This window comes from Struthio camelus, chromosome 4 (assembly GCF_040807025.1).
Source record: "Struthio camelus isolate bStrCam1 chromosome 4, bStrCam1.hap1, whole genome shotgun sequence".
Lineage (NCBI taxonomy): Eukaryota > Metazoa > Chordata > Aves > Struthioniformes > Struthionidae > Struthio > Struthio camelus.
Genome location: NC_090945.1, coordinates 71469886 through 71497769, shown reverse-complemented (window position 1 = coordinate 71497769; position 27884 = coordinate 71469886). Strand labels below are relative to the sequence as shown.

At 35.9% G+C, this 27884-nt stretch overlaps 1 protein-coding gene across 4 annotated transcripts in view; it reads right to left on the bottom strand.

Moving 5' to 3' along the window:
- RAB28 (RAB28, member RAS oncogene family) overlaps nt 1-27884 on the bottom strand; it is a 66807-nt gene that overhangs the window by 30056 nt on the left and 8867 nt on the right. For all 4 annotated transcript variants that reach the window (XM_068943358.1, XM_068943359.1, XM_068943360.1 and 1 more), the window contains 2 exons: nt 23291-23379; nt 14761-14890 (listed from right to left, as the gene is read on the bottom strand). In XM_068943358.1, coding sequence (XP_068799459.1) covers nt 14761-14890; nt 23291-23379 — 219 coding nt within the window. The remainder of the gene's footprint in view (nt 1-14760; nt 14891-23290; nt 23380-27884) is intronic.

The following is a 27884-nucleotide window of genomic DNA, read 5'->3' as shown; positions in this document are numbered from 1 at the left end:
CTCTACTAAAACACTTAAGAAAATCATAAATTTATTAGGCAGAGAATTCATAGGATTATGAAGGAAATACCACACTAATTCATACGGATTATATACCCAGTAGACTGTAACAGCTCCAAAGGAAACTTTTCCAACCCACTAGTACAGATACTGTTTAAACTAAAAGACCATAATAGTTCATCCATCAAGTTTATTCAGCCAGAAATGCTGCTAGAATCTTTATGAGATGTCCAAGGTAGTACAAACAAATGCATACAAAGCAACCATACTTCTCAAAACATAACCAGGATACTGTTAAAAAAAACAAAACAAAACAAAAACAAAAGCCTGGTGTCCACAGTGGGCTGATAAAGCAGCACTCCCAGAAGATCTATGAGGGTAAAAGAAAACCAACAATGTTAAGAGCGCTCCCTTTACACTAAGCACAAGGGACCAGGTGGAAAGAGAAGGGGTAGAAGAAAAGGTCGAGAGAAAAGAGACCCAGCCTACACAGCAGTGCCTAGTAGATGGAGGCAGGTGGAAAACTTTCAGTGACGCGGTAATCTCTGTCTCCCTTCCTCATCCATCCACATACAAGAAGCTCAAAGATGATGAGCCTTGTTTCTCAATAAAGGGTTCATAATGAATATGGAAACCTGGCCTAATTAGAACCAGGAATCCAGAATATTCTACTCAGGCCCAATAAAAACACTACAACCAGGACCCCAGGCTAAGATTCCTCTGGGGCATAATTTGATACTGTCTTTGACGATACGAAGCCTTGACTTCTACTGGATTAGTTCCTTGTTCAATTCAAGGCACAGTTTGCAAATGAAATCCAGGTTACAAGTAAAATACCTTATGCAGGTGCATATAAATTACATTGGCGAATTTTAGCACATCAAACCTAACGTACAAAAGTTCACCACAGAAAAACATCACACTGACAAAGCAAACATAACACTAATGTTTCTGGACCTTCTGTGAATGAAACCATGTTTTGAGGACTGGGAATAATGTAATATACACAGTCCACCACCGACAGATAAAAATGTACATAGTACACCAACACCACCGTCAGATAAAAATGATTCACAGCATACCAATTAACAAAACGTTTCATATTAACTTCCATAGCTATGAAGTCGAAGAGGAGGCAAAAGGAACCATCACTGACCAACATACACTTGGTAGACATATAGTTCCTTAATATTCCACAATTTAGCCAAACAATTGGCCAAATAATCTCAAAAATGGTTGCATATGTCCTACAAACAGGACCACATGGATGTACCCACACTAAAAAGCGTGTCAAAGTTGATGGTATGGGAACAGAAGATGCCTCTTTCCCATAAAATATTTCTCTGTCAAGAGGATACGGCAAATCCTGTTTGTTCTCTCTCTGCTGTAAGTCAGTAAGACCCTAAAGGTATGGAAAGCTAGCTGCCAAGAGAGGAGGGGGTTCTCATTTTGAGCAGACAGATTTTCCTCTCTTGAGGATTCTTCGTTGGAAGCATTCTCTTCAGGTTAAACAGCTACATACATAGCATATGGTTCTTTGCCCTAATAAAGATATGACAAGGTGAAGCTAACAAAATTTAAACCACTTTCATTGATAAAGCAATATAAACTGTTCAGGATGAGGACAGTGTTTTTACTGAGTGTCCACTGAGCATGTTTGCTCAGTGTTTCCTTTGCACCTTGGTTTCCCCCTAATCTCTGACTGCAGGTCCCTGCAGCTAACAATAGCTGTCATAATGGCAGCAGCATTTAGCATCGTAGGGGATTCTAGGGTTAGAAAACAAGACTGATGCCTTCCACAAAGATCTAGCCTACTTCAATCTGAATTACCAGTTTTGGAGCAAGAGCTAGCAAAATACTATAATCTGTGCTGTGCAGGTCATGTTAGATGATAAAATAAGGGGGGGATAAAATCTCTTAAATGAACTCGGGTCAAACCGATGTCAAAGGCAAAACAGTTTTGATGTCAATAGAGCTAGAAATTCAGTTTTGAATTTATTATTTCTCAGTTCTCTCTCCAAGGAGAATTAAGAATATCCTAAAGCATATCCACAGGTATCTGTCAATATGACTAACAACATAAGGCACTATTCAGTGTAAGCAACGCAAAATATTTTTAAAATAATAATTTTATCATAATTTATCTCAAAATTAAGAACTATGGAGAGTTAACAGTTGTTTTTGGTGACTGATAAAGTGTTCAAAGCTATGAAATATATTGGAGAAAAAATAGCTGATTTGCAAGCATGCTTCAATTTCAGAGAATTTTACAAGACATTTTTCCATCCGTTTTGCTCTCCAGTGACTTGCTCCCATTATTACTTCACTGCCATGCTTTAAGTTAAAATATATGAAGGAAATTTCAGTGTTCATTCACTGCTTTTGAAGCCAATAAGACTGCTTGGAACAAGTCAGGATAACCATATAGCATGGGATTGTGACGTTGCTATAGCACTTACTCTTTCATGAATAGTAAATTACTCTAGCAAGTGTTTAAAGCAGACAGGCCCAGTTGCATAAGGCTCAATGCAAGTTTTATGAACTGCAGAAAAGCATGATTAGTATGGGGGAAAAACATGTTTCACACTTTTATTGTAAAGAACATGAGAATCTCACAGAAACTGCCAGAACAGATGTTCATAAATTGGGCCCTTAATCTGCAGCACTTTCCAGGTTTTAAGCTATATCCACTGGTCTGTAGAACATATTCCTCCCTTTTTAATATAATTCTTCTGTTTAGTTTTTTTAATAAATAAGTTTATGACTTTAGTAGTCTTGCCAGCTGTTCAATTGTGATTTACTGTCAGAGTCTGCTTTAATATATAGTGGCTTTTGTGGCTTACCCATATAGATTACATTTTAAGCTTCAAGATATCACTATAAAGCAGCTGGAAAAAGTACTGGCTGTGCTCAGAAACCAGCATTATTGCCCTAGTGATCAGCCATTTAAGTAAGCAACTACATCAATAACTATTCATTTTTCTAAAAACTTTTTGGATACACCATTCCCAAAATAAACCTGCAACATTTATGGTGTAAGAGGAGGACTTCTTAATGTATGTACTTTAAAAGGCCAGCACAAAAATATTAATAATTAGACAATGTACTATCCGGCAATACAGAGGTCTCTCTACAAGGACTGTTCTGTATTCTTTCGATGCATTGTTTCTTTCCACTGCTTTGTTCGAGAAAACTGCAGAAATAAAAAAGCCTTCACTTGTAACATAAACTTTAAGTTCAAACCTCATTTAAGGTCAGAACTTTTCAGCAATTGTTCCTGATAGACATCGATAGTAAGTAAGTAGTAAGTTACACTTACTGCAGCAAAGTAAGAACTAACAGAGTATGTAATGAATAACTTCCAGAAAAATCCAGAACCTTTCCACATTATGGCCTTGTATGGTGTATTTTACAACTCACCGTACAGTGCCTTCTAGAAAATCAGTCAGCACCATGCGTATTTACTGAATACTGCTCCGAAAGAATCGTCAATACAGAAACATTTTTAACCCCACAGACTTGGAGCATAACTGGAACAGGCTGTTCTTCCCCCCCTACTAATATCTGCAAGTACACGGTAATGTTATTAAAACAAACTACCGCAACAGTATTCTTCAAATTGAACAACGGATCAAATGAAAAACTCTGCAGACTCCCCAATGGCTTAGGCCAATGCCTGTAACACAGAACACAGTTGCACTAGTCCAGAATCATCAGTCAGAACCACTGGGTTTTCCCTCCAAACAAAAACAGCTCTTTCTGCTCAGAAAGCTTCCTTTTTCCACAGAAAACTAAACGCCTAAAAAGTTCCCAATCAAGAAAACAGAGTAGTGTTTCAGAAATAGCACTACGGGACCTAATGGGAAGAGGTTTTTTGTTTGTCTTATACTGCTTTTTTCTCATAAGTTTGGATTTGCCAATTGGACTATATCCATGATGCACTATTGTCACAAAGCCCTATCATACCTAAGAAAATGTGATGCACACATCAGGTGTGGGGAAGGAGCGCAGCCTCTAGGAGCATGGGAGGAGAAGCACTGGAACTCCAGCTCCCATGAGGCACAGCAGTGGCATCTCCACATCAATATCCAGACGGACAGCAGAACATACAAATATTTTAGAAATAGTTCTACTGAACAACTTGACCAACAGCACCTATACACTTGCTTTCTTCCTTCTGTAAGGCTAAAGCAGTAAGACTTTTCAAACAAATTTCTCCTGTAATTTGTAAAATGAATGTTGAGCAGCTGAGGGTCTCTGTTCTTTTCTGTTGACAATATCCAAGGAGCACTGTCTGCACAAATCTTAAACTATTTTTCCCAGTCTTCATTCTAAACTAACTCATCTACCACAAAAAAGTTTAAGATTAACTTTAGAATGCACCACTTTGCAAAGTTGCCTTCAAAATATATTACTATATCCTAGTATTTTCCAAAAGCAAGCCTTTCTCAAAACATTTTACTATTCTGTGTGTTCAACTTAACTATTCAGATTGTAGCTCTTTTGAATTTGCATTTGTACAGTACCTGAAACAAAAAACAATGATCCTAGTGGGACTTTCCAAACGCTACACACTACATAAATACAAGAATGCTTAGGAATGAGTTCTCTAGTCTGAAAGTGAGAAAACGGTAATGTTATTCCTCTTCCTGCATACATTTTCAAAGCAATAATGAATTGTAGCATCACATACTAGTACTATATTATCACACAAAATCAAACATATTAGACAATATTTCATGAAAAAGAAAGATCACATAGTATTAAAACAACAACAAAAAAAAGTAATCCAAAAAACATTCTAATCTAGACACTAGTCCTGAAAACATCAGAGTAAACTTGGAGCAGCTCATACGAAGTCACTAGACTTGCTCCAAATCTACATCTACACAATCAAGAGAAACTTTGATCTTAAAGTCAGTGATTCACAGCACTCACTGCACTCAACAATTAGAAGAGTGCAGCAAGAGTGCAGTGAAAGGGCTCATTTTACAGTAAGTGTTAAAAATACTAATCAGTGAATGAGATGGGACGGTTTCTCCTTCTGTTCAGAGCAGAGTGTAAAGGGAAGAATAGATGGAATGAAATTAAATCCTCAAAGGGTTCAGCAAAAGTTAATTACCTGCTACCTATTTACAATTCCCTTGTCATATAAACTAAATACTCTAAGTCGCATAATTCAACAAAGGAGTCAGAACTTTTAAAGTACTGTTTCTGCATAAAATTTGAGTTTAAAATGCTAAGATATATCATGAAAATTTCATAGAGAACTCCAAGTCTTTCTGAAACAGAAACTGTATACCATGTACTCTTCTGTTTAAAGAACTCGTTTTAAATAAACAAATTAATTTCTAATTTACTATTCCTCATTACTATATTCCAACTCTATAATCAACACATTTCAGCAAACCTAAATTGATCTTTAACACTCTTTTTGGTGCTACAAAAACTTAGATTCCTCCTTTGAAAATAACAAACTTATTTTGAGGTTATCTTCCATATCATGAAGGCTGAAAGTACAAATAGAGTGTTAATACCAAAAATGCTGTCCGCCTTATTCAGACTAACTCTCTTATCTCAGTGATCTCTCAAGATTAGAGAAGTATGATAATGGCATAGTACCATTACCAGCATCACCTACTGTGGTAACACTTTCACAGTCTCATTGCATGGAAGAATAACTGCACAGTAAATACCTGTTTTCCAATAACTTTTCTCCTCCTAAAAAACTGACCTATAGAATAAATCAATGTAGATAGCAGAAAGAAAGAGCAATTCATATAGAACCTCAACAAAAAAAACTATCTCATATTTTGGAACAACGTAGAATTCATAACCAGAAGTGCCAACATCATGAATGCATGAAAATGCTTTAAAATCCATCAAAACAAATACATTTAGCAGAGTTTACATGTTCATATACTGAAAGGGGCATCATCAACTCAGAATGTCTCATTATATCAAAGCATATGGAGATAAAACTGTAGGCAAAGCCTGAAATAGTACCATTAACTTCTCCTTCTCTTGCAAATTCCCGAGGGACTAAACAAGATGATGTCCTGACAATCATACAGTTTTAAAATACACCTAATATAACACATTCCAATAATTCTTCTTCATTTTTGAATATGCATGTGCTATACAACTAAAAGGCTGATTTGAACACTCTACTCACTTATTGGTCTTCTATTGTCTTTTGCTTCTAAAGGATCTGACAGTAAATTATTTTGCTCAATAGTAACTGAGTTGAATAATCCCACAATATTAAGATATCTTAACTTCTCTACAAGAACTTCAAATTTTCTAACATATTTTCAGGACAATATATCAGCATTTTTTTTTCCACACTACAAACTGCTTTTAATCATATTAACGGCTGTTCTCCCTTGTGATTGTCCTCCGTATCAACATAGGTTATCCTTCATCCTCTAAGCTGAGATTAAATAATTACCAGTTATTTTCCATAAAGTTCTTACATTTTTTGATTTACTGAAATCTAAATGGAGAAAGCTCAAATTTTCCCTACTGATCAGGGAATGAATTTCTCTTCAATGCTTTCTGCCTGTAGTAAACATAGGAGTAAACATAATTGAGTTGGTGTATACATTTTAGATGAAATTACTTTGCACACATAAATACTGTATAATTGTTACTACATATGATTAGTCTGACTCAGATTGTGAGGCATTACAAAAAGATTAGTTTACTGACTTATCCAGTTCTTAAATAGAAAATAACGTTACAGTAGCACTTGTCTCTTTTTCCACTTTGTCCAAAAGGCTAACACTAATGCCCTATTCACACTTGAACATTGGTTATCCTCTATCATCAACTTCCTTCAATAATAATATATGAGAATATATTTTCACAGTAGCTAATGGAGACATTCCTACAAATCAATGTGCTGCAGTGATACAGAAATAAAAGCTTATTTCACTGTAATGATGCTTCCAGACTTCCCTCAAGTCAGGTGGTTACTTGCAGTTAATGATCTGTGACATACCACACAAGTAGTCCTAAAAAGACTTATTATCCACTGCATGTGCAACAATATTTGCTTTATGGATGGCTAAATGAATGAAGACATTCAATGTAACTGTAAAAGTAAAATCAAAAGAAAACTTACAAGTAACATGTTTTCTTTGAGTAAAAGAGCTGTGAACATTTTCCATTAATACTTAACCTTTTGCTGGAGCAGTGCAACCACATATAATGCTTGAATCCATAAAGCCCAAGAGCTGTTCAGGGTTAACACTGATTAACTGCCCCCAATCAAATGTTATAACTTTCAAAAATTTCAGAGCGCTTCACTCCACTACTGAAATCAAACTGTATTTATATCATATGGCAAAGAAGGGGGTGGGACAACTTGCAAAGAAAGAAATGTCAGCTCTTAAAAAGCAGGTATTTTTTTCAATCCAATAGAATAGATTCAAAATCATGCAGTTTTTAAAAACTATCTATTTTATGCTGCACTAACTATTCCACTAGTATACTAATAGAAAAGAACAGCAAATTAACTTAAAATAAGCTGCACTCCAATAGCACAGTATCTCCCATGACTCTCAGACTGTGCAGACATTCACACATTTTCTGTTTATAATTTTTTTCATTTACTAGACTCAGCTTTTGTCCACCATATGTCCACCGTAGATTAACTATTCCCTTAGGTACAATTAAGGGCTTTCCATTTGTTGTAAGAAGACCTAAGTATGAAGGACGCAGCCAGAAAAAACATTTCTACCTAAACCAAAAACAGAAGCACATTCAGCCTGAACTATGGTTTATGCAGCATCTTTTTTTATTAGACATATGTCTACACTGCTAAATAAACTACAGACAAAATCCATGGAAACAGTAAGAGATCTCTCAGCATTTCATTTGTGTATTATTATAAAAATAGGATATACATACTGTTCTAACCTTTGTATTTAAACGGTTTAGTTCTATTTCCATTTTTCAATGGCTTCTTTACAGATTTGTCTGTATCTAAGCATAGCTGTTACTGAATATGAATACATTATTTACTGGCACTTCTGCCACACTGCCATTTGAGTTCCAGTTACAGGAACAATATTCTACTACTTCTTTGAACTTCCAGTCCGGGCACGACTTATATGCACAAATAAAAAAGGGAAGAGCAGCCTCAAGATTTTAAGTGCTGGAAGGTAAAGAAATTATGTTATTCATGCTAACTAAAATAAGAAAGCATAGTATACTAAGAGTTTATCAGTTGGATTAGTCCTCTCTTTCCAGATTAATGAGAAAGTGAGGGTAAAGTAACACATGACTAGAATTAGAATATGTTACATTCAGCAAACAGTTTACACAATATTACTCCTAAGCTGCCCAGGTTCAAAGGAATGGACATTTATTCACTTCAATGGAATTACACCTGTTTATATCAGGGTTCTGTTCAGCTGTACAAACTTCAAACTCAGATAGTTAGTATAACAGCAAATTTGTATCTCTTTTATATAATTTTATAAACTAGCCAGCCTCAACACTGCAGCAGAATGCAAGTCAAAGAGCAGACTCCCTACTAGCTAATTCAGTCTGTGTTGAACATCAGATATGGATCTAAATGTAAGCAGGGCCCAAAAAGATGGTAATGATCGTGATGTATTTTTGACACAGTTAGATAAAAAAAGACTTTTGTCAAAAGAGATTTCTCCATTCTACTCCGTTCTTTGGTAGCACTCTGACACAGGTGACTTGGCTTTTCAGAGACACCATCAAAATCCATCATGTACACATGCTCCAGTAATAGCAGCAGCACTAGAAGAAAAGCCACATAACCTAAAACCTGCTTTTAACCTGCTGATTTAGCAGTTGCTGTCTCCACTCTGACTCCCCACCCAAGAGATCATTTTCTGAAGGGTTCTAAGAGAAGACTGTGAGTAAAACTTGGGCTGATTTGCAAGCAGATGAAACAGGTACATTTACCACAGCAGATTACATAGACATTTGGGGCAGAATGCAGAGTATATACATCCAGATCCTTGTGATATAGCCTGTTAGGTGTTCTCCCTTCTCAGCCAATGGAATATCCCTAAGTAAATATTACAGCACTGCAAAGACCCATCCGCATATACGCCATTTCTTTTGTCCTGCATAAGCTTCCGTGAGCTCAGCTACCTTCTGAAGAACCACACTCGTGGCTCGGGCTCCATTTACCTTACCTCTGCGTGGCACATACCACAGTTTAGTACGTTTGCCCAAACGACAATTTAACTGAGATAATTAAATAGATAAATAGAGGGGTGGTAGCCAGCAATGCCTTTGCTTCCACTACTAATATTATGCCTACCACGACTTAGGATCAAAGTCTCTCAAGACAGATATTTTCTCAGACAAGCAAGATAATTTTATGACTCAAAAACGTGTCTGCTTTTAAATTGCTCCCATCCCTAAAATAATACAGAACACATTCAGACACGAGGTTGGAAATATATTATTATTGTGAATAAAAGTTCATTTCCACCATCATTTTCTCTTTCATTAATTTAAACTTCTTCTTAAAAATAGTAAATAAAAGTTAACTGACAGAACTTCTGATTTGACAGAAGAAACAAAATAATACATAGGACTACTTTTTCTATTAATCTTGCAAGTTTGTTGAGACAAACATTCTATACATACTTTAAAACAGGGTAACATTCTACACTTATTCAAATGAGGAGGTAAATTGACTGTAGCACAGGACAAAGTTCTCTTTTTAAGGGAGACTCTACATGTAAGGAGTTTACCCTCCAGTCCCAGGAGCATGTGTGAGGCTCAGGTGGCTGGTCCTGCTGTCAGGCATACTGGAATTATAGTTTAATCAGGCAAAAGACTCAAAGTAACAGGGCCTTTGCTTAGGCTGCTCTACACTTGTTTTAATTACAGGTGAAGGTCCTAACCAGTGTAAGCCCATAGGAAACAAGAACAGAAAACAGCTGGGGGAGGGCAAGAGGCACAAGTGAACGTGTAGTTCTGAATTTTAATAAACCAGAGTCTCAAACAGAGTACTCTTGAGCAAATATTCCTAGTACAAATGGGGAGGCTAAGTAGCTAGGACAGTAATATGGTCCAAAAGCAGACTGGATAGGCCCTATTAAAGGCCGGATTCACATTAGTACACTGTACGCCAAACATTCATTCATATGTGGGCTGGAAAATGTTTCTTTCTGTGGTCAGATAAGATAGCTAAAAAGATTTAACATCACATGTAAATGCAAGTTAAAGGGTACACTAAAATGTAACCTTTAAACTTCACAATATAACAGCATATCACTTCCTGTTCAGAGACAGCACTCCAAGATCAATTAATCACGGCTAAGACGAACAAACGGTCAAGATTCTTAATTAGTGTTGATGCACTCTCCTCCGTGCCCTCATCTGTCATGAAGACTGTTTAAAAATCTGAGTTATTAGTCTTTATTGAGGAGTGGATCTGGTTAGTATCTCTAAGAATAGAAATCATTCATCCATCCACTATACACTGGTACCTGATAATTCCTACCCCCTATATAAGTTACAGATAACCACTGCCCTGAGACCATCTAGGTAGCTATAAATCAAAAAGCGTGTAGCTCCCATGCAACCTGGGTTAATTTTTGTTTACAATATATCCACTGAAAATGTTGGTAGGACACTTGAGGAGTCTGGTTATAGATTAGTGCAGAGGAAAATATACAAAGAACTAGTCAAGGCAGAAAGGAACGAAACACATCATTCATATAAAGCACAGTAAAACCCCTCTCATTCACACAAATGGCTAGACAATCCATCGCAAATGACAGAAATTCAAATCAATATCAAAAGTTTAAGCAAAGATCCTAAGGGCACAAAATATACTTCATTCATTTGATAAGTAGACCTTAATTCATACTACGCAAAACTACACGTCAAAGTATTCAACAGTACAATATCCATAAAAGTTTTAATTTACTATACTGAAACTCCAAAGCACTTTTTATTGTCAACAACAAAGTTTATACCATTATTCCTGGTGCAACTGAAGTGGTATATAGCAACATATAAATAAGCATATTTCATATATACTTTGTATTAAATAAGATTAAAATATTGGAAAGTAAGTTACAGAAAGTTATAAGGAAAGTTAAATTTAAGACTCAGCATCAAATTTTAGGATTTAATCTCATGACTTATGATTAATTTGAAAAAGAAACATTCTAATTTAGGTTTTATGATTCTATATGTTGTTTACTGAAGAAATGTACACACAAAACTATGAAAAGATAGTGATTCAAGTGACAACAAGACAAGTGCAGGAAGCAGGCCTGGGCAAGATCTTGGCTCCTACTCTGAGAGAATCAGTAGGTCAAGCCGTGGAGAAAGATGTATGGAAGTGAAGAAGTAAGAAAGAGTGAAAAATAAAACTAAGCACACAGGAGGACAAATAGCCATCTTCAAAAAATATTACTTTCACAAAGGGGGACGCATCTCTAAAGTTCTTATATTTTCCCAATTGTTTTTAACAATTCAGGTTCTCCTTTTATCTACTCCGGAAGTAAAAAAAAAAAATAAATAAAGTAGCAGTTTTGTATGTAGAAATTTCTTTAATTACATTTCAGCATTTGAGCAGCAAATTTTAATCTGTTACAATCACACCAGGACATTTTAATAAACTGCCACCACAGTGAAGTTTATTATCATCCTTTCAACAGACACACAGGAGCTTGCCGTGTTCATACTTCTAAATCTATTGCAATGCAAAATAAAATGGAAGAGTCAAAATTAGTGCTGGTTCATTTAAATCACAACTGAACAGCACAATTTCTTCAAGACTGGTAGAATACTGAAGAAATTCCTCCAAACGTGATAAACCTAACAGTTGTGATGATTACAAATTAATGTAACAAAACACTAATAAATCATGCATGATTATAGCCAATTTAACACCTAGTACACATCATTTACTGTTATCTTGAAGCAATTTATGTTTTCACTGACAAGATTACCTGAGGAAATTATTTACATCTGCTGTAATTCATGTGTACTGTCTTCCACAGTTGATAGTAAAGAAATACATATTTCTCATTTCTTTCTGCCACGTTTTTTTTAATCATAGTTTTGTTCTTATTTCTAAAGCACTGTAACAGAAATCCCATGTGTGTTCTCCTTGAAATTGGGAAAAAAACTCTTTTCTTGCAGGTGATATTAGTAAGTGAAAATCCTGACAAATGGGAGCATAACCCCTACCTCAGCAGACTTAAAAGAGCAGCACTAATTTTAGGCCAAGAGTTTCAAAATGGATGGTTACAGGTAGACTTCTAAATTCTTATTCAAATACTTAAATATAGGCCCAATTTTCCAAAGTAATGAAGTGTCATGAATGAAAATAACTGCATTCTTGCCAATTTTTTTAAATTTTTATCAGAAAAAGTTAAGAGTAACCCGACTGTGGATACAAAAGTTTCTAGTCTTTAATTGAACATTTTTACATATTTTTCTAAAAGACATGCTATAGCTCAAAACCAAGTACAGGCCTCAGACAGAAACTACTGACTGAAAACATCTGCCCTGTATCACGCACGAGGTCAAACAAGTTTATGAAATGGCTTTTCCTAGCTTGAAACCTCTTGCTCTTACATTCTACACAAGTGTCTTACCACTTACTGACTAAAGAAGTTGACCTATTCTGAATACAGTGATCCCATCCGAATAAACTGTTAGCAGTGGTAGCTTTATCCTTTCATAATATGCAAGAATTAACGTAATGCTTCTCTGTAAGCACTTACCTTGTTTTCTATTTGTGTAACAATAGGAGCCTGACTATAGTAACCTCTCATAAGCCTTTAAAGTATTGACATGGAAGCCTCCCGGATGTTGTTCTCCTATTATAAAGTCCAGAAAAGCAATGAATTTCTAAAAGCTTAATTTTTATCATACTGAAATAAAAATAAAACAAAAGAATGACCACTGTAAGCAACATCCCCTGCAAGCCTTCTTTTGGGAGACACCAAGCAACTCACGATGTTTGCAACAGCAATAAACGTCCTTAGGATCACACAAAAGCCATAGTTTGCTTTTCTTCATATACAGCTTCTGAAAGAAAATCAAGCAGCAAGGAAATCGTTCCTTCAGACGCTGTTTTCACAAAATGAAAGCCTTTTCCATATGCCAGTCTTCTGTCTGGAAATGCATCCCTATTCTATTTGCAGATGCTCCTGAAGAACTACTTGGATTTTAATGAATTGCACGCATGCATATGAGTCAAAAAAACCCCATAAACTTAAGGTATATAACAGAGATAAAACATTCTTTTAACTGCAAATGGAAATCAGTGCCTGGTTTTCTGCCTATATGGTGTCATTCCAGCAAAAGAAATTACTTATGTATATCCTACTCTAAATGCTTCGTAACTCCCGTTAGGAAGTCCAATTTGGGGGTAAAATATAAATCAGTGAAAAATATTTTTCATTTGAATTTCAACAGAATCTGTATTATTGGCTCTGGTGTACCATAGTACAACACAGTCTATGTTATGCTTTCAGAAGTGCTATTTATATATTGTAACTCTAAGAGCTTCTCTGTTTTCTTCCCAGAAAAAAGTAGCCTTTCATAATTAATAACATAAAAAATTGTAACACTGCGGCAGCAACACTACAGTTAACCATTCTGAATTAAAGTGTTGTTTCTATATTATTTTAAATGCTTTTAAATAATAGTATCTTTCTAGACAAGATCTTTCCTCAGATTTGTCCATGATGTCAACGTTGTGACAGACACACCAAATATGTGAGAAAGTAAAAAAAGAAAAAAAACTATGCAATTTCTTGTTCAAATAAATTCTAATTCTAATTATTAAAAAAAAATGCTTCCATCACTTAACTCCATTTCTGAAGCTGCTTTATTTTACTCCTATCACCTTCAATAGAGAAAGGTTAAGAGACCTGGAACCAAGACCTCAGATATGCTATGAGGACTTTTCTGGAAGATTTATTAACTGGAAATAGGGGAATTTGGTATTCAACTTTAATAGAGAACTAACAGAGGATGTTTGTTTAAGGTGGTATATTTTGGTGATCAGGAGTAAAGAAAAGCATTATATCATACTCACATGGACAAAAACAGGACAGGTAAAAAAAAAAATCCCAGAAAAATAGCAAGGAATAAATAACCTCACGCGTAAAATTACTGTATGCAAAAACAAACCTACTAGAAAACTCAAAATATTATGCCTAATGCTAAATAACAGATATCAATTAATTGTTTTTAATTATTTGCAAAATTACCGGTATGCAAAAAAAAAAAAAAAGAAAAGAAAAAAAAGAAAACTCATTCTATCCCTAATGCTAATAGATACCGTTAGTTTATTTTACCAGCCTCTATCCAGCAGAAAAACATCGTTCTCCTTGATGTATAGAAGCATACAATATACCTGTTATTGGGCACAGGAAGGCTTCCCAGTTCTCCATTCTAGATACATGCCACAGCTATATCCGGAAACTATATCAACCTCAGGTGAGAGAGATCCTCTCCACTTCTGTGTGCTGCTCTCCAAGTAAAGAAACAGAGACAGAGAGGCTGCGTCCTAAACAAAGCATGCTCCAGCAAGTCCCTCAGCCTGGCTGCCCAGGAACCAGAACCCTTAGGTGCGCCCAAATACGTCATTTAAACATGGCCACCATAGGCTTAACACACAAGACACAAATAGACAAATCAGTTTCCTTTTGCTAAAGATATATGCCCTTTGATATTTCTTTAAATACTCTCAGTATTCCAATTAATATTTAAAAATGAATAGCTTACTTTTATTTCCAACCAAGGCCACGAGTGGCTGTGTTTCCGATTCCTCATTTGCTTTCTTTACCGCATTATACCAGTCTTCTAAATTTTCAAAGCTCTGGCAGTTCGTAATATCATAAACCAAGAGAATACCCTAAAGAAAAGATATTTTTAAAACATGACAGGTTATAAAATATTGTTAAACTGTAAAATGATTAGATTATTATAATAAAACAGGGCCTTACAAACAATGGCATTTTACCTTTTGAGGAATAATTAAGCAAGAGTCAGTATAAGCTTCTATCGTAACATATTTTACATGGAATACAGAGAACTACTGTAGTATTTCAAATTCAGACGCTAACTGAATTACAAAGGGAGAAAAAAATGGCAATTCACAAAAGAGCACAATTAATTATATTAGAAACATTCCAAACCGCATATGCATTGTGAAAATTTCAAAAAAGCACTTCATACTTTTAGGAAGACAAAAATCAGCTGGAGGAGGACTTCTATTTTACCTAGCTTTACTTGTAGTTTACAGTTTATAGTTCCCTTTTTGGGAGAAAAAAAAAAAAGGAAAAAACAAGAAATGTATAATTGAATTTTTTTTCATATTGCCTGACTGTTGCTTCTCTGCTCTCCCTTGGGAGGTGAAAGGCCAGCTCCCTTCCTTTACTGCTGTAGGAGACGAGAAAGAAGTACTGGCAACTGTTAAGTACAACCTATCAATGGCCCATCTGTCCATCTTCTCCCCTCTCTAAAATCTAAGATCAGTTTTCACACATCACTCTCCTCTTGATCCCCTCTCCTCCCTGCATTCTGCTACAGCCTAAGAAACCAAGTATCTTGTAAACGAGGAATACAGTCAGAATTGGCTTCTGTTGTTCTTGCTCTCGTGGAGTTCACATCAAAAAAACAAAAACACTCTGGAAATACACACTGTCTCAAATGTTAGATTTTCAAGAATAATCTAAAGAAACAATATGACGGATACAAAATCAGTTGATTCAATAGCTCAGTGTCAAGTGAAAAAATATGTCAAGTAGTTTTTTCAGAGCTTTGTCTGATACACTTGATAGTTTCATGATTACCTCAGATCATGAAATCAAGTGCCTGCTTATTAGATTAATTTCACAGATGATGACACACTGATAAAGACTGCAAGAGTATTCCAGAATAGTTTAGATTATAAGATGATCTGGGCCAAATGGGAGAAACAATCTATAACAGGATGCAATTCAATAAGTACCAGGAAAAGTTCAAAGGAAGCAATAATCAATTGCACAAGGATAGGAAACATCTGGCTTTGTAGCAGGTTCTATAGAAAAGGATCAAGGAGTTATAGTAGACTACAGCTGAATACAAGTCAAACTTATTTTGTAGTAAAAAAAGACAAATATCAGACTGGAATGAAAAATCCCAGATGATAAATTGCACTCAGCTTTGGGCAATGATTGTCAAGAAAAAGGCGTAACTGACATACAAAAATTGAAAAAATTGGACTGTTTCAGCAAACACAAGACTGATGGCAGGCATGATGCTGCTGGCAAAAGCTTCAAGAGAAGGTAACAGAAGCTCTTCCTGTATGCTTTTATACTCAGTTTGCAGATAACACTAAATTGGGAGGAGCTGTCAATACGGTCAAGGGCAGGACTTACCATTCAGAGGTACCTAGACACACTGAAAGAACAGGCCAGCAGGAACCTTATGACGTTCAACAAGGACAAACGCAAAGTCCTGCAGCTGGGAAGGAATACAAGTACAGGCTGGAGGGGACTGACTGGCTGAGGAGCAGCTGAAAATGAGCTGAGGGTCTTGGCAGGCAGCAAGCCAAACGCAAGCTAGTAGTGTTCCCTAGCAGGAGTGAAGGCCAGGAGCACCCTGAGCTATACTAGCATGAGCACAGCCACTGTATGGAGAGAAACAATTATCCCCCGTTACTCAGCATGCTCTAGAGCATATCTAGAATAATGCATCCCATCTCGCCCTCCCTTCCAATACACAAGACATTGATAAACTGGAACAACTTCAGTGGAGGACCACCAAGATGGTAAGAGCACTTGTCCTGTGAGGAGAGGCTGAAGAAACTAAGCTTGTTCAGCATGCAGAAGAGATGGCTTTGGGGGACGTAATAGTAGCCCTCTCATACGCACAAAGAGGCTATTGAGGAGATGGAGCCAGGCTCTTCACAGCATTGCACGGCAGGAGGATGAAATGCAAGGGGCATAAGCCAAAATAAGAGATAACGAGACTGGAAATTAGGAAAAACAGGCTGCCCAGAGAGGTTGTGTATTCTCTGTCCTTAGAGGTTTTCAAGAACAGACTGGATAAAGCCCTGACCAACTTAAGTCTGATCTCACAGCTGGCCCTGCTTTGAGCAGAAGGTTGGACTAGAGGCTTCCAGAGGTCTCTTCCAACCTGAATTTTCCTATGATGCTTGTCTCCTTGATCACAGCAGCAATAGGATTAATCTACAGAGAGAAGATTATAGAGAGAAGAGTACATATTAGAGAAAGCATGTAAACAGTGAGAATAGCAAAGCTCTGAAATATATCTTTGGAGGTGGCAGAATTCCCAAAACTGCAGAATTTTAAAAGGCTGATAAACATGAGATAAAAATTATGCAGGTATAGCTTCAGAAGAGGGGAACAGATCCTACTGAGATCTCTTCAATTCCTATTTCCCTACGACTGCAATACAAAATCCATCTCTTCCTTCAATACCATCAACTTGTTGGCAAAATGAGCTTCTTGTTCCTAAAAACAATTATATCCACTACTTCCTGAGGAACAGTTTTCATTAGTTCCTCCAAGGAATTTAAGACTTCTGACATCCACTTTCTTTTCCTTTGCTCTCTTTCCTCCTTTATTTCAGTGATCAAATCCAATATTAAACACTCACTACCGTCTTCCAACTTTTCTACAGTTTATTCCTTAATATCTTCTGTCTCGCTTATCTTCTACTGACCATTTTTATAACCATCCAAATGCCCTTCCATGTTTATTTTTGTCTGTTATAATATAAGCCTTGTTCCAAGAAGAACATAAGCATAACGTTTTGAGATGTTCAGTGGGAAAGAAGAAACTGGAGCTGAAGAATAGGTATGGTAAAGACTAAAAGAACAGACATAAGGCTGAAAGTTGCAAATGAGAAACGGCACATGGTATGCTTCTTTCAGCAGTGGTCCAGCCCACTCACCAGCTTGCAGAGAAGCATAGCAAACCAGTCTGCAGAAAGGCAGAGCAAATTTTGCAGTGCTGAAGATGCTTTAAAGTTTAATCAGAATCAGATGAAACAAAGTTAATAGAATCCAAGACACTTAATATTGGCCAGCTCTGTCTCTACTATCTCTTCAAAGTGCTACCTTGCTACAGACCCTCCAGCCAAGTGCAGCCCACCTACACCTTTGGAAGAAAGGGCTCTCCTGCTGGCACTGTCATGAACAAAATTCTTGAACAACGTTTTGAACTAGGGCTCACCCAACTTCCTTTTTGCGTCCTGCTGCTTGATCCAAAACACTGCCTTAAAGTATATTCTTTTCTAGATCATTCTCTTTTTGAATCTTCTCAATACTTCTTGGATTTACGAAGCTGAAACACTTGAACCCTGGCTTAAGTGGTTCTGCATCTCAGACCTGCTTTCTTCTGGTCTGTGTACCATACTGTTGTTGTAAGTTACCTTTTCTGATTTTTCTCTTCCCTGTACCATTTTCTGCTCATGAACCAAGAGACTGTTCCCAAACTGTCAGATCTCCCAGTTTCTTCTTTAATAACACAGCATCAGATGCCGATACCTACACCACGAAATTTTTGTAAAGTTGAACCAAACCAGCTGCAAATACTGTCACCTCTTGAACATTACTTCAATTCATGCTCAGGATAACTGTAACAACAGCCATGATGTTATGCAAGATTGCATAACTGCAATAAGACTACACTATGTCTACTTCACCAACAGGTTGCTCAAGTTCATGTCAGAGCAATCCATCCTAGTACGGCAAAGGTGGCAGCTATAACACCTTAGAGATACGAAAAAAGGGCAGCACGGCATCTATGTCACAGAGAATACTTACTGCTTATAGAGTGCTGTTGTGTCAAAATCTAAGAAACTTACTGTGATGCAGATAATTAATGAAGAACGAGCCATAACGCCACAGTCAAAATTTATTTCTCCTTTTTTATTTAAAGTAGAAACTCCATCTTTGCTTTCACCAAAAATACATCATATTTTCCACAAACTTACAGTCTATTGAGTACAGAATGAGTGGAAAGCATAAAACCTGTTACTTCCCCATTATGCATGAGGAACTAAGGCAGAAAATTAACACTGGCCTTGTAACACAAAAGTAGCACATTTCCCTGCCATGAAAAGGGTTTGAAACATATGGAGGACAACATGCCGAGAACAGTATGTTAATTCTCTAGTCTCCAGCAATGTGGCAAATATTCCCTGCTTGCATAATTGCACTCTAGTAATAGAGACATTTTGCCTACATTACTGCATATGTGAGTGCTTTTTGTTTCTGAATTACAAAATATTTTCAAATATAGGCCACTGGAAACTGAGAATACTGCAGAAATGATTTGCTGGTCTCTAGAGAAGGCACGGTCTGCAGAACTCTTATTCTATTAACAAGTCAATTTATGAGGTAGCATATGCCAGCCCTTAAGTATACTTTAGATATGTGGATAGGGGCAGCAATTACAGCTAAGAGATGGGAACAGTTCTGAAATACGTTTACCGTGCAAACAGCAGCACTGCTATTATACAGCAGTACTACAACTAGGGAAACGTCATAACAATATTATTCAACCAAGAAATATATTCACACTAGATAGTCAATATTTAAAAGGTGTCAAGTTTACATCAAGGTTTATCACAATAAAAAAGCAACAAAAAACACTAATGAAGTGCACATGTAGTTTTATTCCTCAGGTTTTATCCTTAGCTGGCTCCATCCTAAGATTGACTTTAATATGAAGAAAGTAAATTGATTTTTACAGTTTCTTAATATTCATAAAATATTTTAGACCAAAATTATGAAGACGAAGGCTTTTTAGACACAAAATACTCATTTTTAGTGAAGAATAACTTCCTTACGATACCTCATTCATCTGCAGATAAGCCATCTTTACAGGAGAAAATAGTTCACAATCTACATATACTCAACCACTGTTGTCTTTAGTAACTGAGGATATGGTCATTCAATTGTATGCAGTTCAGTTGCCATGACTTAATGGGCTACTGTCTATCAGCTCAGCTGATACAATTATTCTTAGCCTCCCCCCAATTCTGAAATAAATGTGTCAACTTTAACTGCCACTGAAAAAATGCTGTTTACTAGCACCTTACTCTTCATAAAGATCAAAGAGCTCTTCTTCCCCCTCAGCTTTCAGAATGCTTTTGATTCATCAGTGAAGCTCAGCTACCACGGTGGGATGCAGCAACTATATTTTTCTAGATGATCTCCTTGGTTTTGGTTTTTTGTTTTGGTTTTTTCTCCCAACACTGAGGGGAAAAAAACTGTTTCAACAACAGCAAGTGAATTGCAATTTCTCCAGCTGCAGCCACACAAGCAAATCAAGTGGTTCCTCATCCTCAAGTCTGACACTTGTTTCTTAAAACATGACATAGGAAAGCTTAGTCAAAAAATGGCACCTTAGCAGTAACTTAACCAAAAGTTTATCCTCAAGAATCGATTCAGGTCTGATTCAAAGAGAAAGGAGCCTCCAGTGGCAAGTTTTGCAATATAAAGTATAGACAGATCCACCACTTAATTCCACCTGGTATCCTGATCACGTTTCAGAGATCAAATAAGCTGTAGACTCTGTATCAAGATTATATTTTCAGTTGTAGATTCTCAAAACTTCCAACTCCAGCTGGTCTATTGTTTTATAAGTAGGTCTACCATACATGTAGATTTCTGAGCAGAAAATCAAGAATTTGGCCACTAGCGATTTCTGAATCTCCAGATGATCAGTGAGATGAAGAGCAGCAATCCCAGTCTGCCTATGGACGCCTGTAAATACTGGGTAAAAGCGTCATGTGTACTGCAGGCACACTGCATAGTATTCTACACAAGTACTTTACGATTCAAATTTAGATTTAGACAATACATGCAGATCAACTCAAAACATGCAGAAGATCCAAATCATCCACTCTACAGGTATATGGCTTGTATACATTAAAAATAGCATATTTAAAATCCCAGCTGTACCCTAGGTGCTACACACCATAGGTACACATACTTATTTCCTAGAAACTTTGTACAAAAACATGACAGCTTCACTTAAGGACTGCAGCGATACAAGCAGACTGCTGTATTTATCCAATCTTTTACTTTTAATATCGTAATTCAAGTTGGAAGAGACCCTGGAAGTCATCTAGATCATCCATCTCTATCATGCTGTTATTCTGTCTCAGCTTCAGGGCTTTGCATTTGCTTTCACTGAACTTCCTTCAGCATATTCCTTAGTTTGCCATGGCTTCTTTCAATAGCAGCACTGACCGTTCGCTCCCAGTTCGGTGTTATCTGCAAACTTGCAATATGTTTTGTTCATTGTTCAGACCATTAACAAAGACATGAAATAGGACTGACCACTAAGGAATACCACTCAGAGCCAGGCACTCATTACCAGGCAAGTAAGACATTTAGCTAAGTCCAACTGTCAATCCAGTTTTTCAGTCACTCATCCAGTCAACATCTCCCCAGTCCGTCTGCAAGACTACTACAGGAGATGACAAAAGGCTAGTTAAAGGCCAGGTAGACAGCATCCACTGCTCTCTCCTCCAAGGAGCCAGTCACCTCTTCACTTAAGACAACCTGGTTGGTTGGGCACAATTTACCCATGCTAAATCCAGCCTTACTGGCTCTTCCCAGTCATGTTTTTGCCACTTTGCTGCTCATGCACAGAAGTTTTTCTATGTACTTAAGATTTTTTCCTTCTAAATACTCCTATTTGCACTATTTTACCTTTCCTCTTTTTCTTCCACAAAGCTACAGATGCTCAACATGAAATAAACTTCAGCCTGGAAATAAACCGAATACAGTACCTTTCAGAATTATTCACAGTGATTTTTCATAAATAGATGAAGATAGTTTTACCTGTCCTTAAGAAATAGTGTTACAATGCTAATACAAAAGTGTATTCAAAATCACCTCTGAGGATAAGAAGCCTATTACAGACATTGGTGTCACAGGCCAAGGAGGGGAGGGAGAAGAGCCACTAGTTCATTTAAAAAAAGAAGTAGAGGGCGGGAGGAGGTTCAAGAGATTGGATGTGGACTCTTTTGTTGATTTGCTCAAAATGACTAGAAATCTGATTACTGTAACTTTAGGCTTACTGATATGAACCTACCTTGCGGCACTGGTATTAATTTTTTGACCTACAATTGTTGATGATAAACTTAGGAATTTCTTTTCAAGCGTAATGCAGGAAAAGTTAATTGCCTTTCATGTCTTTCATAGAGTCTACTTTGTATATATGGTGAAATTTGTGATTAATTTAATTCCCTCTGTCATGGAAGCCAGTTTATCCTGTTGCTTGCTAGATCTTTCACAGGACAGCAAAATCTTTTTTATTAAAAAAATAAGAAAATGCTATAAAACAAATGCAACAGCTAAAAGCATTCAGATATTTTTTGAAAGTGCCAAATGTGAAACTGACAAGTTCATCTTTAGCCTGTCAGCTAATAAATCCTAATCTCTAATTAGCCATTCCTGCACTATACTTATTAGAACAAAGTTTCTATCCAACATAAGTTTTAGGATTCCCGTATTCTTACTGCTTAACGTAATGAAAAACACACACACACAGATACACTTGTTTTCTTTTCAGATAAATCTGTAAAATGTGCCAATTACAAATTCCAAATTAAAGAAGAGAATACATCTTATGATCATTCATGTTAAAGAGTATGGCAGATGTACATCATCCCAAACCATCTCATAGCTCAAGATAGTGTTATAATATTTATCTCATACTTAATCCTACCATTCACTTTAAGTCACTTAGTCAACCTCTAGATAAATTTAATTTTCATTGGATAGGAGTTCTGCAAAAATATTTAGCTACCTGGTTGCCTCCTTTTGTTTGCCTTCTTATAATGCCAATTGCATGCATGAGTTTAATGGTGTAGGATTGCTCTTAATTTCCTCCTTCTACTGCTTCCCCCCAGGAGGTATCTGCTCTCAAAGCAGCCACTATATCTACCACGTGGATATCCAAATAGCTTTTACTATTTACTATGATTGCTTTTCTCAACTCAAGACACAAAGCATGGAAACAGACATCTGTTTCAAACGTTGTTAGGATCTACAAATGAGCACCTTTATTTTGCTTTTTAAACCAAGGCAAATCAAAAAAAAAACTAACTACGTCCCCTATTAAGAATTGCATATTACTATCAGTTAAGTTTAGGTTAAGTAGATATTCAGCACTGAGATCTTTAAAAATACATATATCCTGCAAGATAAGTTTAATTTTGACAGCAAAGTTCCAATGAATTCTATTTCATTACTTAGATAAAATTATCATCATTTATACTGTACCTGAGCTCCATAGATATATTTATCCAGCATCTTGCCTCCTATTGTTTGCCCCCCTATATCCCACACTTGAAGAGTAACATTCAGATTTCCTGGAGGGAGGGGAAAAAAAAAAAAGGAGAAAAGATACAGATGTTTTCTTTGACATTAGTAACCTGAAAATTTAGATACAAATAACATTAAAGATATATTATCACAGCTGGTAATACAGCTTTAGCATATCAACTGCAATAGCTTTTTAAAGTATACAATAAATAGTAACCATATCTAAACACAAAGATTACTAAAGCATTTGGAAGAAAGTCACCTGTGTCCAGCTATGCTCATTAAGAAGCAGTAAAACTGTAGATAAAGAACCCAGTATAGTAATTTCAGAGAAAAAAAATTAGATTGCATAAAGCATAACATTGCTAGCTACAAGTTATACAGCATTTTTACAGAAGGAAAGTTTTAGCAGCACAATAATATACATTGTCTTTAACTCATAGTAATATCAACCTAATATTTCATAGCAATTACATTTTATTCTCTATGTCCTTTTTTTATTCTCCTCACAAATATAAAAGGAGGAAAATGTAGAGAATAAAATTTTATTGGCAGTGATGCTCTTAGTGTTACCATAAAATTACAGAATTATACAGTTGACAGATTAGAATGGAAATGCTCACACTAGTCTACTTTCAGTAGCAATTGTGACTTTCAGGTAAACTATGACTCTTATTTCTTCTTCCCATCACCCTGAGCAAAGCAGGTAACCAAGCCTGACTTGATTTACGTAATTTCATCCTCCAGTAACTTATTTCTAAATCAAGAACAGATCTTCCTTTCAATGTAAATCTCTAAACAGTCTTTGAAACTGATATTAAAGTTTTGTTTCTTATTAACAGTTTGTCAAAAACATGACCAACAAAAAAATCATTGTAATTACTGTAGGATATTTAGTATCCTACAAGTCACACACATTCTGCAAGCTAACAAAACAGAAACTCACAGACCAAAGGTATGCACACAGCAACCTACGTTACCACACCCCAAAAACATATCAGAAGGTATCATTTGATTCATCTCACATGGTCAGAACCGTTTTCAAAACCATACTGATTACCTGGAAGCACTAGAGTCTAACACAGTAGGGTCTGATGAAAGTTTTTCTAACGTGTATAAAACTCGCAGGTTAATAACAATTCTCTATACTAACAACCCAAAAAAAAAAAAAAAAATCAAAACCAACAAAACTACAGCTACCTATGTATTTTATCCTAGATAAACATGCACATTATATATTTGTTTATGTGTGTGTGTATACACACACACACACATAAAGCTGCCATCACAACATTTGAGAGACAAGTGAAAGAGAACAAAATATTACTATGGGTTGCTAAGAAAAATTTGCTCTTAAATTAATCTATCTATTTTATGTTATGAACAACCTTACTTTACACAGTGTGATCTATTCAGTCATCAATTTATAACTAACTTCCTTGTGCATTGCAGTTACGCAAGTGAGTGCATATATCCTGGCAGTTAGTTAATATAAATAATAAATCACAACTATACAGCTGAATATATGCTACTTGTGGTGTTAAGTATAACCACATTACATTTTTATGATGCATCTTGTTTTATTCATGTTAAAAGTGCTTATCCCTAAATTGATACTTTGGTCTCAAATACATAAGGATTAAATGAGACAATCTATTCAGAATACTCTTTAAACTAAATTGAGTTTTATCAAATATTAAAGATAAAGAATTTTAAACGGAACTTAGTAAACACATCATAAACAATCCTGTTCAGCAAATTTAACCTCTCACAGAACAAGAAGCTTATTTGTTTTGACAATGAGTCCAGTATTTATTAATTGATTATTTTAAAGCTTAGGACATAAGTGACTGTAAACAACACAGGTAAGTCTTCCAGTAAGACCACTATAAATCATCTAGTATGAATGAACTCGTGAATCAGCACTCTGAAATGACTATGCTTCTTCAGTGGGCAAACAAACCAAATAGACTCAGAAGCCCACCAGGCTGCAGTATTCTACACCTAACTTGGTTGTGTGCATTCTATTGGAAATTTACCACATCGTTCATACCAGCTATGTGGAAATAAGCTTTGTAAATATTATAGCTTTCAAATTCAACATTTTTCAGATGTCTAATTTCGTGTTTGCTTTCGTAAGTTCCTAACTTCTCCCTGCTCCCTCCCCCAGAGTAGTAATCATGTACAACATACCGGGCTTAGTACCTGGATGAATGCATGAAATTATCTTAGAAACTTTATTACAGGAGGTTAAATGATCTAACCGTGACTCCTCACCTTAAAATCTATGATTATCACTTACTTACTTTTTTCTACTAACACCAGATGAAAAAGGCAGAAAAAAAGCTGGGAAGTTCTTTTAAGCTGAAATGACTCTTAATTAAAAGACCACAGTAGCTAGTGAAAATCATGCTGGTCATCCATAGCGGGGGGGGGGGGGGGGGGGAACATTTCTGTCATTTTCTTGGGAGGGGGACGGGGGACACTAGGATTACTCTGAACTCTGACAGAAGGAATAACCCCAGACAATCTGTCTAACGAATATTTAACTAACAACTATGATAGTAATCCATGAAGCTGTACTTTCTGCAAAAAGTCTCAAATCCCCTATTTGTTGACAGATTTAGAAGAAACGCTAACTGGAGAACGTTATTAAAACAAGAAGTACCTATACATGAAATAAGACAGTTCTTAGAAACAAAGTTAGCATACCAATAAACAATAACTGAAGAATCCCAGAAAAATAGTATTCAATACACTGATAAGGAACCAGAAAATGTAAGCATTTTACACTGTAGGAAATGCATACAAGTGAGAAGTTAAAATAAGCGTGGAAACACTGTGCAGGTATCTGGATTGTTTCTGGCCTGAACTGAAGCCACTGGGCTGATTCAACAGTGACCCTGTAAAAGTATGCTTGGTACATTGGTTAACCTTACTCAAAGTGCTGCACAGTCAGTCAAAAAACACAGGACTGCCTGCTTCTTGTACTGAAGACTTGGGGGAAAAAAAATAAAAAATATATCCTTTTCACAGAAGAACCCTGTTTACCAGACTTCACCCACAGCCTTCCTAAAAGTATTTTGACTATGGTTCCTAAGAATCTCTATCAACCAAACCTCTGAATAACAGATACACTATTTTAAACAGTGAAGCCTGCACAGTGGTTGCATCCAGACTATACAGCATACAGAATTACAAAATATACTGACATTGATTTGGACATTGATTTGTTCAAAGTATTTTTTTTCCAAATACAAACTGTAAGAAGGGAACTTGTAAGCAGTTGAGCACTAGAAGTCATATCGTTCACAATTAAATTAGTCAAAGGATTTACTGTTTAATACAAACAGCATTGTTCTCCATGCAAAAAATTTGGCTTTTTTACTGTAGAACTGCATCAGTTACTAAAAAATATCTGAAGACAATTAGAGCTTTTATTAAAAAAAATAAAATTAGTACTTTATTTTACAAGTTCAAACATATTTCTAATGCACATCCTAATGTAAACTTCTGTGCAATTCTAAAAATTGGTAATTTCAACTTCTGTAACGTTTGCTTATATTTAAAGGAAAAAAACAATTTGAAATACTGTAATAATTGTTATCTGTCAACTCTCCCACTAAATAATAGAAATCAAGGCTATTTTTTCCTACTGATATGCACATTGTGACTTCTGTTCAGTGGCATAAATTAACCTTTCAAGTAAACACAGCAACTTTGCAAACCCAGAACTAATCAAGAAATGAGAAAAATCCATTTACTTAAGTAAAGCAAGCCATCCTTGTTCTCTTCCTTTCCTCTCATTCCCCTACCACTGCAAGTCCAACTTTCCCATAAAACACACAAGTCTAGTTACCCAAATACATATACAGCCATAAGCAAAGACATAATGATAATCCATAGAAAAAAAATACTTCTTCCTGAATACGAACACACTGCATGAATGTTACTATTTTGTCAATGATAAACGTGGAAGACAGATGCACAGACTACTGCGCTGTTTTAGGGCTACTTTCATTCTCATGCTGTCACAAAACAAACTAGACCTGAGTAAAATATGAATGGGTTAGAAGTTGATGCTTTGCCAAATTTTATACACAATAAGAATATCTAGAGTCCCAATAATGTACTAATAGTCTTTGTACGCTTAACAGCTGGAAAAAAATCTTGCAAAAATACAAGCTCTCAACATGCATACTGCATGATTTGTGTACACATTCCACTTTCAAGTACTGCTACAAGTATTGTATGTCCTGATATTTTTAGGAGGAACAAACAGAACAATAAAAATTATTCTATTGGTTTTATGGATAAATAAGCACTGAATTTGGTATTTTACTCTCACCAGATACAAAAAAAGAGTACAGTGAAGTGTCAGAGACAAAAAACAGAATAATCTTTTCAGAGTATTCCTGCATTTGGTTTCACTTAAGAAAAAATATAAGCATAATCAAGAAATTAGTAATCTCAGCCTTGCACAATAATTTCAAAAATCTTAGCATATTTTCTTATGACTTCAGGTTATAGTTAATGTATTTAATTTCTGGTT